General features: G+C 40.5%; 1 protein-coding gene across 1 annotated transcript; it reads right to left on the bottom strand.

Annotated features, from left to right (window-relative positions):
- Positions 1-291: 291 nt before the first annotated feature.
- LOC147902927 (pentatricopeptide repeat-containing protein At2g33680-like) lies at positions 292-5,150 on the bottom strand. Its single transcript, XM_087374134.1, has 2 exons — positions 4,761-5,150; positions 292-4,666 (listed from the first exon to the last, which is right to left on the bottom strand). The coding sequence occupies exon 2, from the start codon at positions 4,458-4,460 to the stop codon at positions 1,335-1,337; it is 3,126 nt and encodes a 1,041-aa protein (XP_087230260.1). The 5' UTR covers positions 4,461-4,666; positions 4,761-5,150; the 3' UTR covers positions 292-1,334.
- Between the last annotated feature and the right edge of the window lie 11,591 nt (positions 5,151-16,741).

The following is a 16,741-nucleotide window of genomic DNA, read 5'->3' as shown; positions in this document are numbered from 1 at the left end:
TGCAAAACTTTCAATGAATGTGAATGTCATCAGTGAAAGCGATGAAGGAAAAGGCTCTACCTATGGTAGGCTAGAAGCATAAGCCCTTAAGTAAGAATGAATGATCTAGAGAACATCTACGCTCTCATAGACCATGATGTTGGAAATGGTTGCATGTCCTGCTTTCCCATGCAACATGATTCACAAATTTCTTTATGAAAATAAAGAAATGGAAGACCTTGTATCATATCTGTAATATTGAGGTGTCCAAACATCTTATTCCACAATGATTCTGATGATGAGAAACGAGTGCTCTGTGGATTGGAATTGTTGATGAAAGCTTGGACATTCTGCCGATCTTGGGACATTCATGCTAGAGTTTGGCAGGTCAAATTCATCCATACTTGTTGAAAAAAACTTCCATATGATGCTCACTCACTTGACCAATGGAAATAAGATTTTGTGCCATTGTTGGAGCATAGAAACCATCACCACACTTTCTGTAATACCTGAATTACTATGCAATGGTTGGTTACTAATTCATTCAAATTTATGCAGTTTGTTGTCACTCATAATCACTTTCTCTTTGGCATTTTTATTTTGGATGTAGTTCGAAGAACCGATCCTTTTCAGAGGCGTGGGCTGCTTGCACCTGAATGTGGCCACCAAGTATTTTCATCTTGGCGATGATAAGTTGGCTTTCTGTAATCACATTCTCAGAAATGAGAACTTGGTGTTGAAATTGTTCTTGAGAATTATCATTATACTGTTTATTCACATAAAATACGCAGCCCATCTACTTTGATTGCCTTGATTTTGATGGACTGCCAACTCTATTGCACGGACCCCACTGACTATATCCCGTTGTTTCTTCTTGCATTCAGATTCCCAATGGCTTGAAATTCCACAGTAATGACAATTGTGTCTTTCTAGGAGCATTGTTTTGATTATTTTCTCTTCTGGATTTTCGTCTGCCTCCGGGATTCCATCTCCCCCTAAGGGGAAAGATCTTGATGCCGATTATGATAATTGATGAAGATTGTAAAGCTTATAAGAATGTCTATTAGGGTTCTGTGAAAAGCTTCCTCTGGCTTGATTGTTAAACCTGCCTTTATTTCTGCCTTTATTGCTATGAAATCCTCTTCCTTTGACAGAGTGACCATGGTTGACAACATCGACATCTCCCTTCACTTAGTAGATTAACTTTCTCACTATGATGACTCTACCCAAGTTTATATAAGTTTAGTTTGTTTCATGATCAGATCATTAAGGAAGAATGTTTCGTCATTTTATAGCAGGTCTACAAGGTGTGATAGTTGTTGCACATCCTCACCCGATGTTTGCCTGTGTCCTGTTTATCTGTGCCGAGTTGAGAAGCCCAAAACTAGGCGATTTCTTTGTAGGCTCACAAAAGCACCTTCCTTATCATAAAAACTGGGTCTCAAGACCAGATCTAGATTTGGCACATAGCCTTGCCCCTTCACACGTAAACTCAAGACATGTAGCATTGCTGAAATTTCCTTTCCTTGGTTCTCACCCACCACAAACTCATGCACCTGCTTGTTCACCTCTATCAAAGCACTAGCAAGCTTTTTCTTTGCCCTTGCATGTTTTCTCAGCTCCTCTGTTTTATATGCATCATCCCACCTGTCAACGTTTGTATAAATGTTGGCCATGAGCATATATGAAGCAGCAGATTCTGGATTTATCTGGATAAGCTGCTCAAAGCATCTCAGTCCTAGTTCTGCTTCCCCATAATTTTGACAGGCACTAAGCAAAGCTGCCCATGTTTCTTCAGACGGAGAATGCTGCATAGTACCAAGAAATTTCTCCGCCTCATACACATGTCCTGATCGTGCCAAAAGATCAACCATGCAAGTATAGTGATCTACAGTCGGTACCATGCCATACTCTTCTTTCATCATCTTGAAATATTGCTGGCCCTTAAATACAAGGTTGGCACGGCTGCATGCAGTAAGAAGACACATGAATGTTATAGCATCCGGCTCCACACCCTGTTCTTGCATATCCTTGAAACATTGTATTGCCATGTTGCCCTGGCGGTTCATGCCATATCCCTTTATCATTGCATTCCATGACACACCATTTCGAGCTGGCAGATTGTGAAAAACATCCTGTGCCTCAGAAAGTGAACCACACTTGGCATACATGTCCACCAAAGTGTTTGCGACACAAATATACCTTCCAAACCCCCCTTGTGTGACCTCAGCATGTATTTCACGGCCCTTGTTTATGGCTCCTATGCTGCTACAAGCTTTCAAAACACAAACAAACGTGACGGCATCCGGAGAAACGCCTTCCAATTGCATCTGTTCAAAGCAGGTCAGTGCATCCTGCCCAGTTCCATGTTCAGCAAAACCTGCAATGAGTGCATTCCACGATACAACATCTCGAACTGGCAACTTGTAAAAGACTTCCAGTGCCTCTGAAAGTGCTCCATATTTGGCATACATGTCGATCAAAGCATTGCCGATGAAAACATCACTTCCAAATCCCTTTAGTGCCATCTCAGCATGTATTTCTCGGCCCTTACATATGGCACCCATGCAGCCACAAGCTTTCAAGACACACACAAAAGTGACAGCATCTGGAGAGACTCCTGCCAGTTGCATCTGTTCATAACATTTCAAAGCTTGCTCACTAAATCCATGTTCAGCATATCCTGAAATTAGGGCAGCCCAAGACACACCGCTTTGGATTGGCAGCTTGTCAAAAACTCCCTGTGCCTCTGAAAGTGAGCCACACTTGCAATACATGTCAACCAAAGTGCTGCCAACAAATAGATCACTTCCAAATCCCATTTTTGCAATCTCGTTATGTATTTCTCGGCCCTTGTGTGTGGCTCCTATGCTACCACAGGCCTTCAAGGCACAAACATGTGTGACAGCATTCGGCGGGATGCCCTCCAATTGCATCTCTTCCAAACATTCCAGTGCTTCCAGACCAAGTCCATGCTCAGCATATCCTGCAATTAGGGAAGTCCATGATACAACATCTCGGACTGGCAGCATGTCAAGCACTTTCCGTGCCTCTAAAAGCGAGCAACATTTTGAATACATATTGACCAAAGTGTTGGCAACATGGGGATCACTTCCAAACCCTTTTTGTATGATCTCAGAATGAATTTCTCGTCCATTTTCCAGGTCTTTCAGCCTAGCACAAGCTTTTAAGACAGAAACAAATGTGGCAGCATTCAGAGAGAGACCCTCCAGTTGCATCTGCTCAAAACATTTCAGTGTTTCCAGAACAGTCCCATGTTCAGAATAACCTGCAATTAGCACGTTCCATGACACATCTCCTCGAGTCAGCATCCTCTCAAAGACACCTTGTGCCTCTGAAAGGGAGCCACATTTGGCATACATGTCTAACAAAGTAGTGTTGACAAAAAGATCTTTTTCAAATCCCTTTCGAGCAATCTCCGCATGTATTTCTCGGCCCTCACATATGGTTCCTATGCTGGCACAAGCCTTCAAGACACAAACGAATGTGACAGCATTCGGAGAAACACCCTCCAGTTTCATCCGTTTGAAACAGTTCAAAGCTTCCTGACCAGGTCCATGTTCTGCATATCCTGCAATTAGCGCAGTCCATGACATGACATCTTGGATTGGCAGCTTGTCAAAAGCTTCCCATGCCTCTGAAAGGGAACCACATTTAGCATACATGTCAATCAAAGCATGGCCCACACAAATATCTGCTTCAAATCCCTTTCGTGCCATCGCAGTGTGAATTTTTTGGCCATTTTCAATGGCTCCTACCCTTCCACAAGCTTTCAAGGCACAAACAAAGGTGACAGCATTTGGAGAGATGCCACCCAGTTGCATCTGTTCAAAACATTTCAGTGCTTCCCAACCAGGTCCCTGATCAGCATATCCTGCAATTAATGTGTTCCAAGATACAACATCTCTAATTAGCAAATTGTCAAAAACATGTTGTGCCTCTGAAAGGGAGCCACACTTGGCATACATGTCAATTAAAGTGTTGCCCACAAACAGATCTCTTCCAAATCCCTTCAATGCAATCTCAGAATGAATTTGTCGTCCTCTTTTAGTGTCTTTCAGCGTAGCACAGGCTTTGAGTAAGGCTATAAATGTATAGCTGCTGGGATATACACTATCCTCTTTCATTTTTGGGTACAGCATGAGAGCATGCTGCGTTTGCCCATGCTGGTTATATCCTAACATGAGAGAAGTCCATGAGTGTTCATTCCGCTCAGCCAACCTGTCGAAGACCTGCTGAGCGTCAGACACACTTCCACATTTCACAAACATTGGCACAACGTAATTCCCAACAGTTTTATGAGCTTCCATCCCATTATTGCAGATGTGTGCATGCACACGATTGGCATACGCTAGATGTTCTTTTTCCCTGCACTTCTGCATGATGCAGATAAACTTATCCACCGAAGGGAGCTCAGCCATCCTGTCCAAAACCCTGAGTGGCGCCTCCAAGCTCAACATTTCCCAATCAGTGTCCCCTCGTGGAGTCCATGCATTCTGTTGTCTATCCAACCTAAAGCTGGCCTTTCTCCTCCATCAATATCGATTTCCACAGTTTGAGGACCATTCTCAGCCTCCTTTACATCTTTAATCCACCCTTGGTTGAACCACCCGTCTATCCATTCTTTAGTACCTTCATGCCTGAAATCTGGAGCCTTTGGGTTTGTCTGTTAAAAATTCACCAAGGACTTGTCAGTTTAACCGATCAACCTTCTAATTCAGACAACGATCATCAACTGTGCATAAAAAATCATCACTTACTTTGTTCTTTCTGTTATGCCACCTGTGGAAGAGGTACGCGCAATACTCCAGCCATAAACGGTCTCTACGAAAACTTAGCTTTGTTACCGCAATCAGGGACAAAGTAAAAGCTATTGTAGGGGGTATCCACACTCGTGAAGCAACACGCCAGTAGTAACAAGGGTAGAAACATGAGCTCCATCTTGTCAAGGTTCGTCGAAAAAGGTCAAAAACCTGCATGTTGCTCCACGCCGTCTGTGCAACAAATGATAGCTGAGCAACCCAAGAGTGTGGGCGTTCGTGGGAATGTCCTTCCCAAAGCATTCTTCAACTAGGCATGCAGGTTAGAAAGGACATGGCAATGATGCAAAGAGACCTTAACGATGCAGCTCAAGTTATCTCGAGCTTATTCTGGAGGTGGCTATCCTCAATGAAGTGATTACACCTGCCTCTATATATGTATATGTAACATGTATATCTATATCTATAAATATATATATTGTCTAGTAGAAGTCTTGTAAAGTACAAGGAGATGGGTGCCTCGCATTTGAAGCTCTATCCACAAACCCTCTCCTCTCCAATTTGGAGTCATTGTCTACTCTCCTCATTAGTGGCCCGACCTTGTGACCGAGCACTTTCCTCACCCCGAGGGAGGGATTACATAATGAACCTTGGTAGAAATTTGAATTGTGGGGACTTACTTAGGACCTTGTCTTAGTTACATTAATTGTGGACGAGTTAGTTTACTTCAATCTTCGGGAATCTATGCAGAATGTTTGGTAGTACCATTTATGCTCTATGATGCCTTTCTTGTGTATGCAAGCATAAGCACATAATCTCATTTAGTATCTTACTAAGCCTTATAAGGTATGTTTTCCTGTTCCAGACCCGCTTCGTGTGTGTGTGTGCGTGTGCACGCGCACGCGCGCATGCGTGTGTGTGTGTGTGTGTGTGTGTGTGTGAGAGAGAGAGAGAGAGAGGCCCAAACAAGAGATAGCTAGCTATACACTAAGTTCTATCCAAAGAAGCTAAGAATACATGGAGTGCTTCGTTAAGCTTAGGTTTTGTCCAATGAACCCTATTGAGATGGTGCCATTTACACCATTCTCAACACAACCTCTTAAGTTGCACTGGGTAAGTAGAGTCCCTTACAAAACACAATTTTTAGATTTTCTACATGTTGTATGATGGCAACAAAAATATATCAGTTGGTGAAGACCAAGCTAATGTAGCAGTTAGTGAAGACCAAGCTGCGTCAAAAGTGTGCAAACTTGTTGAGAGGATGTTGCTTGGTGAAGATATATGGAAGAGGGGTAGGATTTATTGCAAGTGCCACATACAAAAAATTAGTAAATACTGCCTTGAGGCAAAAATACACATGATGCTCGGGTTGCAAATGGTTGATGCATATATCTCATGTCAATTGAGAGGATAAATTCCAAATCAAGAAATTAGTATTTAAGGTGCATTTGGTGAATGAATGCTTGATCCCTCACATGAGTTGAGGTGGATTTGGGGACACAAAATTTCAGTTTGGTATATGCTGTAAAGGTGTTATGGTTGATGCCATTTATGCTCAAAAATTGAAGCCTGTGCATGCCTAAAAGAGAGGATAAATCTCATATTTTCATACACTTGCAAGTGTTGGATTTGGAGAGGTCTATGCCTTTCCTGTAATTAGAAAAGATGGGAGAATAATTATCAGATTACACAAATTGTGGGTGAGAAACTTACAAAAGATAACTATGGTGTTTGGTCCTACCACATGGAAATTTTCATCATGGGTAAAGGAGTATGGGGTTTGATTACAGGAGAAGATTAGTGCCCCGAACCATTGTGGGATGATTCAATGGAGGAACAAATTGTAATATAGGAACTGGATTGAGAAGTCTAGAAAGGTGTTTCATTGAATATCAATATGCATTTCAAAAACTCTCATTTCACATATCAAGAAGGCCAACACTCCAAAAGAAGCATGAGACATAGTTCAAAAGATGTATGGTACAAGTACTGAAGCAAGAAAAAATCAGCTCAAGCAGAGACTCCACGGAATGTAGAGAGGCAATTAAAGTATTAGATATCATGTTGCAGAAATTAGGCAAATAACGGAGGATTTGGACACCAGTAGTTGCAATGTGGAGGACGATGACCTATTTCCATCCCGCTAAATGGACTAGGGCCACAATGTAAATCCTTGGACTAATCTATCTCTATGAGAGGTTCTATGCCTGATTTTGAGAAGCTGGTTGCTTTATGCACGATGAAATAAGTGAATTTTGGACTAAAAGGATAAAGTTGGCTGCTCATATGGTCATGAATACCCTATGGACAGAATTGAATGTGTGCCTTGAGATTGTGGTTATATAAAAAGAGGAAGGGGATAATCCCCAACCATGGTAGGAGCTAGAAATTGCCTTTTTTGTTGAAATATGGCCATTATAAGTGGGACTATTATGCGAAGCAAAATTCTAGAGGCCAAGCAATCTCACTTACCATTTCCAAAGAGGGGGAGAGAGGGTAGACTCCCTTTGCAAATTGTGCATTTTGAGATATGGGCACCCACCATTGGTAATGTATCAACTAGTGGTGCAAGATATTATATTACCTTCATAGATGATTTCAGCTTTTGAAGGCAAAGAGTGATGCATTCAAGGTGTTTTGCCAATACAAGAACATGGTTGAAAAGGCTTGGTTGCTAAATGCCTTCACACTAATAATGGAAGTGAATATATGTCTTAGGAGTTTGATGATTACTTGCATGATCAACGCATAAAAAGGTGGATTCCTTGCAGGTATACTCCACGACAAAGTGCAATTGTAGAAATAAAAAATAGAGTGATTTGAGACATGGCTAGAGCTATGATGGATGAGATGCATATGCCTTTGACATATTAGATTGAGGCAATGCACACAACGGTGCACATAATAAATAGAACTCCTACATATGCTATACATAGTATGACTCCCTACAAGAAGCTCTATGGACACAAGCCAACTTTGGCATACCTGAAAGTATTTGTGTGTTTTTTTTATGTCCATGTGCCAAGTGAGGTGAGGAAGAAATTGGAACCAAGAACTATAAAGTGTGTGTTTCTTGGATATCCTGCAAAAAGGAAAGGACATACGTGTTATGATCCTACCACAAGGCAAGTGTATGAAAGCTCGGATGTGAAATTTAGTGAGTATGAGTCATGGTATCATCCCAAATCAATTGTGTTCGAAGATTTATACATGCCAAAGGATGATAAGGTTGAATTACAACAAGCATGCCCTTCAAGTAAGCCTATGTCAGGCCCAGCATGAGGAAAGTAAGGATAGTGTTGACCCTTGGAGTGGAAGACTCAGGGGTGAATAATCATGTGGATTAAGGGAAGAAAAAGATTGAGGTTGATGAGAGCATAAAAGAAGAAAGTGATTTATAGGTTGTTAAATCTTAGGATACTAAGCAAGTAACAAAATATGTGCCACCACATGCTAGAAAACAAGTGTCAAGTGCACAACCGTTGAAGAGATTGTAAGTAACCTGTGGATAGATTCACATAAAATGGTTATATGAGAATGCATTATGCTTATGCTTATATGAGAATACATATAATGGTTATATGAGAATGCATTATGCTTATATGACTACAAGAGTACAAAATGTGGCACCCACTTGCTTTGATAAAGCCATAAAAAAATCATATTGGAGGGAAGCCATGAATGAGGAGATGGATGCCCTAGTCAAGAATGACACAAAGGAAGCTTATGAAACTACCTAATGGTAAGAATGCTATAGGCTATAAATGGGTTGATAAAGTGAAGTGTAAGTCAGATGGTACAAGGCACGATTGGTGCAAAAGGGTATGCACAAAAGTATGGGCTTGACTATGATGGTCTAGACATTCAGCCTAGTTGTCAAGATGACAACCATGAGAATCCATTTCTAAATGGTACTTTACATGAGGAGACTTATATGCATCAGCCGAAGGGATATGTGCACCCCACATACACAATTTTTGTGTGCAAATTGAGGAAAGCATTATATGGGCTGAAGCAAGCTCTTAGAGCTTTGATGAAAGAATAAGTAACACTTTGTTGAGTGTGAATTTTAGACAATCAAAAGTTGATAGCTCACTTTATGTGAAGCAAGAGGATTCCTAAATAGTGGTTGTTATCATAAGTGAGTTTGGCATGCAAGACCTTGGACAGCTAAGGTATTTCCTTGGTATTGACTCTCCTCAAGGTATATGGATGGTGCAACGGCAATATGCTCTTGATTTGCTTGATATATGGAATGCCAGCATGCAAACCAATTTATACTCCTCTTGAAAAAAATGCAAGGATGCATGATGATGGAAATTATGTGCAGGATGTTACCATGTTTAGAAAGATGGTCGGGATCTTGATATGTTTGACTATTACAAGGCCAGACTTGAATTATGCACAGTTGGAGTTGTGAGTCAATTTATGCAACATCCTTGCAAAAGTCATGTAGATGCTGTGAGGAGAATATAAGGTATGTAAAAGCCACACTTAGCTTTGGGATGTTTTATGCCAAAGATGGAGAGACATGCTTGCATGTATACATGAATGTCGATAGGGCTAGTAGCATCATGGATAGGAGATCTACCATTGGATATGTTTTTTCACTTGGTAGTATTATGGTGAGTTGGAGAGTAGTAAAAGAAACCTATCATGGCTTTAAAGCACATAAGCAGAATATTGTGGAGAAGCCATTATAGCATGTGTGGAGCTAGCAAAGATACCAATGTACCATGCAAGAACCAAGCATATAGAAATCCACTATCACTTCATTCGGAGAAAGTGATTAGTGGTGAAATAGATTCGGTATATGGAAGACAAATGAGCAAGTAACATATATCTATACCAAGGCATTAGGTGGAGATAATTTTAGAGAAGCTTCAGGCTTGTATAATGTGCAAGCTCATGTTGAGATTGAGAGGGAGCTTGTTCATGTATAGATATATGTATATACTTTACCATATGGTGAGATATGAATAGAGTTATGATGACCATGATATGGTCTAGTGGATTTAGGGATTTTTGTTTTAGTGACTTGAGTTTTGTATAGGGCAGTTGGTAATACATGAGCTTCTCCCTGTAATGAAGAAAGGGGTTGGGTGAGCATTGTGATTCATTCTCTCCTCTCTCATTGTTTCAACATGGAGCTAAACATATGAAAATCATAAAGCAGTAGGATCTTCAACTGAAGAGCCTTTCCTCTCAAAATCAACATTATTGCACCCTAGTGAAAGCTAGGAGCCATGGAGGATAAATTATGGGCACGGCCAGCAGGTCTAAGGTCTCATGCCATACAAATCTATAGCTTGAAGTCTAAATTCAACTTCTGCTTTGCTCCCCACCCAACTCTCATTGGCATAGCTCGCAATTCCATCGATTGAATGAAGAGAGCTGTTGATTTGGTTATGTGCAACATCCAAGATTTACAAGCTTGTCATACTGTTAAGTAATCCAGATAAGCCAAATCGCAACATATTCATGTGTAGGTGCAGTCATGTTTTTCACACTGCCAATAGTAAAACATAAGTAATGTATTGAAGAAGGCAGGGAGGGGAAAAGGAACTTGAAACTAAATGACTTTGTTGTATTTGTAGGCTACTTCCATCCATTTTCCAATGCAAGGCAATGAGCTGGCGTTCCACGAGGTGAGATTCAAATTGGATGCTCTAATGGCATGTTTGATCGACAATAAAGTTCATGCTAGAAAGTAACTCACCATCAAGAGATAAACAATCAACTAGAAGCCTGGTTGTGATTCTCAAATACCAGATGATCAACAAACCAACTAGATAGAATTGTGAGCCAGCTTGCCTCTACTGACGATTTGATCACTCACTAGCTAGGCTGAATTATCAAAAGATATGGAAGGATGGAAGCTTACTAGTTCAAATTTAGCTTGCTTGAATGCCAAAAGTTGGAGAAATAGTGCAACACTTAGCAAGATGTTCCCCCAATAGATCAAGCATCTTAGATCCACTAGAAACTCTGTGAGATTTCTATAGGTTTCATAATTTTTGAGCAAAAGTTACAATGGAATCATTGATTTTGTCACTTTGATCTGATCAATGGATCAATCAAAATTTTGTCAATAAGATTGGCTTTTCTTTGAAGCTGATGATGATCCATCCTTTACTACAGTTGCGGATTAGAGTGCCAAATTATGAATCCCTTACTCTCGGTTGGGTAAGACTACAATTGACACCACATACAGTAGATCAATCACTCTCTACAATTCAAGCCACTTGCATCTATTGTTACTCAGTGCTTGTTGGTCATGATTGTTAGGAGAAGCCTTGCCTTTTGGGTCTTCCAATTCAAATTTCATTGTATAGGTTGCCATGATGAGGAGGTCTTCTGACATGAATGGTGGACTGATAGTCTTGGATATATGTTGGAATCATGTAGTAGGCACCAATTTCCCAACCATTGAAATTTAGTTTTATAATGGCTAAATCTTCACGTTAAGTTTCAATGCAGTTTTTCTTTTGTACACCGCTTGGAATGGCCAACTTAGAATGTGTTGGCCTTTACCAAATAGGAGGCATAGCACTACATCAACTAAAACACCCTCACTACTCTAAAAATTCTATCACACTAGCGTTTGCCCTCCCTGTATAGTGTTGCAACACCTCTTGATCGCAATAGGCACAAGAGGCATCCAATCAAATGTGCCCCTTCTTTAATTCACAATCACATTGCTGGTTTACATCCAAAATACAAAAGGGATTTAGTTGGGGCTTCGGTATCCCCATCGCATTTTGTTGCTATATCCATAGCCTTTGGTAGCCCTGCAATCAAGGGCATAAGGATAGCTCAAGTAAGTGTCCAAAAATCATTGGGATGCAAGTGGATCTGTCAATGAGGTGGGTTAAGGGTTCATACAAATTTTGTTTACATTACAGCACAAATAGTGTTAAGCTTCCCTTTTGAGATGAAAGAAGACCACAAGACAAACCATTGCATGTCACTCCATCACCTGAGAAAGAAGTTTCTCGTTTCAAATTTTGAAGGTTGTAGATGATGCTTGGACTCTTCTATGATTCCACAAGCCTGTTGCACATGAGGCATATTGGTGCTTTGTTTCTATTGCTTTTGCTAAGCTGCTTGATGCTAGAGATCCCAAACCACCTCAAACACGTAAAAATAATGTTGCATGTGAAGAACAACCATCCAATTCTAACGTCACTATTGAATGCTAGTGACGATGAAATTGTATTCTACAGGCTCACCAATTATGCACAAATATTGGCATAGGGCATCCATGAGCATCGAGATAAATGCATCCCTTGTCTAGCATCCATTTATTGGGATTAATTTTTGGCTCATAAAATGACATTGTAGATGGTGTGTTCCTCATTGGACTGCATTGTGGCCCTTATAATCCCTGGCAAATTGTGTTAATAATAGGTGGTTGGTGTAATAGATTACTTAAAGCCATTTTCTCAAAAGCCTATCTTGCACAACACTTCCACGACACTACAAGATAAGCATTAAAAAATGCTTTGATTTCTATCTAACGACTTCATAGCCAAATTAAATCAACTAACATTGATGAAAAATTGCCAAATCAGGACATGGTTTAGGGGGCAAAATTGGTATAAGTGATAGCTATCGAGCCATGCAAGCACCAATGTAGGACATTGCTACATTGAACTTCAGAGCAATCCCCACAAGCAAGGCCACCATTGAAAAGGGTTGCTTTCAAAATTTTCTCACCTAACTGGCCTACAGATATGGCCTACAGATAATCAAGTCTAGGTCCCTCACTCTTCCTTTAAGGTAATGAGATAGTGGGTGTTAGAATAGGTTCAAGTAAATTGTATGTGCATTACAAAATGATGATCACTTTTGCTATCATTTGTATGCGATGGAAATTATGTCTATCGATGTGTGCATTACTTATGTGATGTCATTGGTCAATGTTGACATATTTAAGATTTATCATTTACTCAGCATGTCCTCCTTGCCATGTAGGTATCTAGTCAAATATGACTATTATCTACAAAAGTAGTGCACGAGCAACTTGATAAGGTAGTTTCTAAAGGAAGAATGTTTTCCATCTCTAAGTCCTTTGGTTATAAAAGAGCCATTTGAATATATTAGAAATGAAGAAGAGGACATTGGTGTTGTCAAGCCATTGTTGATTGTGGACACTGACCATTTGTCAAAATTGCCATGTTTGAAGGAAAGGTTTTGAATAAGTATGGGACATTTGAGATTAAAAACGTTTCATTTGAGAGAGAGAGAGAGAGAGAGAGAGAGAGAGAGAGAGAGAGAGAGAGAGAGGGAAAACACTTTTGGGGGGAAAAAAATCCCGCCTGCGGTGGTTTTTGTTGTTCCCCCCTAGTTTTTTGTTACTTTTTGAACCCCCCCTACATATTGCTTTTCAATCTCTCTCTGTACAAAGAGAAAGAGAGAGTGAAAAGAGAGAGAGAGTGTGAAGAGAGAGAGAGTGTGAAGAGAGAGAGAGAGAGAGAGTAAAAAGAAGAAGAAGAGCAATTTTAATGTATTGGAAAACAGTACATACACATCGTGTAGGGGATAATTAATAAACATACAAATTGGGAGAGAGAGAGAGAGAGAGAGAGAGAGAGAGAGAGAGAGAGAGAGAGAGAGAGAGAGAGAGAGAGAGATGTCATAGGGAGAGGGGTTATGCTGAGAGAGAGAGAGAGAGAGAGAGGTCATGGAGAGGGAGAATGATAATGTGTTAGTAAGAGATCTCTCTCTCTCTCTCTACTCACTCTCTCTACGAGAGAGAGAGTGACTAGAGAGAGAGAGAGAGAGAGAGAGAGAGAGAGAGAGAGAGAGAGAGAGAGAAGGGGGGGAGGGGGGGGCGGGGGTTACAAGTGGAATAGGTGGAACAAAAAATGGTGGTTGCCAAAAAAAACTTGTTTCTCAACTCACTCGAAAAACTCACTTTTTGCCCATCCCCTCGGTTGAGGAGTATCTACACATGTGAATCGCATTTGGATTCAAAATCCTTACAAAAGTTTATAAAATTGGAAGACATATGTTTGGTTGAGGAGTATCTACACATGTGAATTGCATTTACAGAAGTTTATGAATTTGGAAGACATATGTTCACCTTTTTTACATAATCTAAGAGATTTGATCATTTTGCTTGTTTGTTCACTACCATGACTTTGAACACTTGAAACTTGGCGAAACCCTTAGATTTCATTGAGGAAATAGCTCAAAGAATATCTATTGTAGCTATCAATGAAAGTCAAATAGTATACTAAACCATTTATTTTGCAGGTTTATGCATGACCCCCAACATCTAAATGAATCAAATCAAGAGTCTAGGCTTACTCTGAAGGTGCTTCTTCCAAATCTAGCTCTTGATTGTGAGCCAAAGTAGTATGCTTTGCAAAATTTCCAAAGTTTGGAATGCCGATTACCATATTCTAATTTCTCAACTGCATCAAACTTTTGAAATTGACATGTCTACATCTCTCATGCCATATTGTGGAAAGTGGCATAGTTGATATGTAGCTGACACCGCATGCAACCTCTTGATGCTAGCACTCTAAATAAGTGTTCTCTTTCAATCCTTTTCCAACTAGCTAGCCTTGTTTGGTTTGTATTGGATTATGTAACAACAACGAAGGAAGTAGCTACAAAAACAACCTAATAGCAGAGAAAGTAGCGCCAACAAGTAGAGCAAAGGTCGCATAGGTTCACACAATGGATATGTAGACCCACTTAAGGCAAATGTTTAGCATTCTTGGGCTATAAGTAACACTAATGGTGCTTGCTAAGTGGTTGATGCAACATGGACCCTTAGAATATGGGTGATCTACATTGCATATAAGATGAAGACAACCTTGACTCCAAGGCATGGAGTACGAAATATGCAAAGGTTTGTGTGCTCGAATTCAACTCAAGCATAGGACATAGCCTTCAATCCCAAACATGAAAATTAATGCTTTAATTGCTTCATCCTTGCCCTTTCTTTTTGTAGAGGAAAGTGGCCTAATTATTTTGTAATGTATGTGGAGGAGAGTAAGTAGTTCGCTTTAGGTGTTATTAATACACCATTTGTTCTAACTTATGGCTTCACATTGTAAACATTGGAAGGGCATCCCAAGACTTGTTTCCAAATGAATTACATCATATAATTAAAACATCATGGATGGGCATCCTGATATTTAGAATAGTCACAATAAGGCATATAGTAGTTCCAAAGCATGCATAGCTTGAAAACTCATTAACTTATACATTCTTGGGGAGCAAAACATATTACAAGTCATAATAAAAAGGAAACCAAAGTCAAAATCAAGGAAAGCATATTAGTAGTCATGATTAAGAATGTGACTAATGTCAATTTGCTAGGCAAACTTATCATCATGATGTTGGCCACTATCAATCAACTATCCATGCCAATGGGATGAACCCCTTATCAAAATTTTAGTAATGTCAATCATGAGCTTACTTTCTTTATGGAATGATGAACTTACAAGGAAATCTTATTATCTAGCCCCTCACAATAAGATTTGATTGTGTGGGGCTAGATAATACTATTTCCTTGCGAGCTCATCACTTCATGAAGAAAGTAAGCTCATGAACTGATGAACTCACAAGGAATTAAGCTTTTATTAAGGACCACTCTCCAAAAGTATGACAAGCAACTAGTTGCTTGAAAATGTGGGGCATACAGATCCCCCCTTGTGACAACCATGCAAGACCCTTTCCACATTGCTAGGACAACTTCTAAAAACAACAGTTTGCTAACTCGACAAAAAATGAAGTTTACACTTGTAGGTAACTAGTCTCAAAAATCTTAAAATTGAGGTTGTGTATTTTTAAAAAGAATGAATAATGTGCAATCCCCTAAAACGAGGCCAAGTAAAGTTCGAGAGATTTTTATTGGGAGAAAAAAGAAGCAAAATCTCTACCGATTTGTGGCCACATGAACAATTACAATTACATTGAAGGTGCATGCAGGGGTCTTCCTGAGTGGCCTCTACCAGGGGGACGATCTTCTTTAGGGAGTGGAATGGCTCCCCTTTTTTCTTGAAGTCCACCACAGGTTTGAGTTGCCATTTTCACCCTTAACGTTTGAGTTTTTTTGGTTCTTCTTAACGAGTAGTTGTCGACCCATTCAAGGTATTTTGTTTTTCATGGTATGCATGTTGTACTTTTGCCACGAGCATTTGCTCTTGGGGCTTTTTCATACTTAATAGAAGTCTTTTCATTGAAATAAAAATTACCTTAAAGGTTGATTTGAGTAAAGTTGGACTCACAACCATTCGGACAGCTGCATTATGAAGCACGTTCAGACACACCCGCTGGTGATACACTATTGATGCATGTGGAGCAAAAATCTTACCACTGCAAGGACCACCAAAGTCAAGTGTCTATGCCTTGGGCAGCATGTTGAGGTTGCTCGCCATTCTTTTTTCGATGGCACTCCCATCGGCCTATCATTGTGTGCCACTTCTTTCCCACGCCCCTTTTTCTTTTGCCTGTCTAGATGGTCGCTTGTGAAACTTGCCTAAGCACGTCTAGAGTATCTACTGACCATTTGGAAAGCTAGGTGCACAGAGTGTGAACTCGCTCTTTTGTCTGTCATAAAGTGCAATCTCGTTCGTTGTGCAAAAATCTCATTCGGCATCAACGGGCGGCCACTGTGCGGACAATGTGAAAAAAATATAGCTTTTCCGTTGCCTCTGTCCGCCCAAGTGTGAACGAACGCCCCCACCTGCCCCCTTCCTTCCACATGAACCGTCTCTTTGAAGAGGAGCTGGTGTGTGCCTAGCTAAGTGGTTGGACGTGTGCGTGAGGGAGGGAGGGGTGTGTGTGTGGGATCACTGGCCAGGTCTATGTTGTGCCCCACGGGTGGCCCCTGTGGTGAGGTTGAGGGGGGGGTGGGGGTCACCCGAAGCTTGAATGTGAAGAGTCTGGGATTGGCATCATTGGCCTACTATATAAGAGGTGTATGAGTGCTTATTGTAAGAAGTTCATTTGAGGCAACC

This window comes from Dipteris shenzhenensis, chromosome 4, assembly GCF_047967505.1.
Source record: "Dipteris shenzhenensis isolate YYH24624 ecotype China chromosome 4, Dip_SZ_1.0, whole genome shotgun sequence".
NCBI classification, from domain to species: Eukaryota; Viridiplantae; Streptophyta; class Polypodiopsida; order Gleicheniales; family Dipteridaceae; genus Dipteris; species Dipteris shenzhenensis.
The sequence above is the reverse complement of the archived record's forward strand: the minus strand, read 5'-3'. Positions and strand labels throughout refer to the sequence as shown.

Coding starts and splice junctions, on each gene's coding strand:
- LOC147902927 (XM_087374134.1), bottom strand. CDS start 4,460: ATGTTGAGCTTGGAGGCGCCACTCAGGGTTTTGGACAGGATGGCTGAG.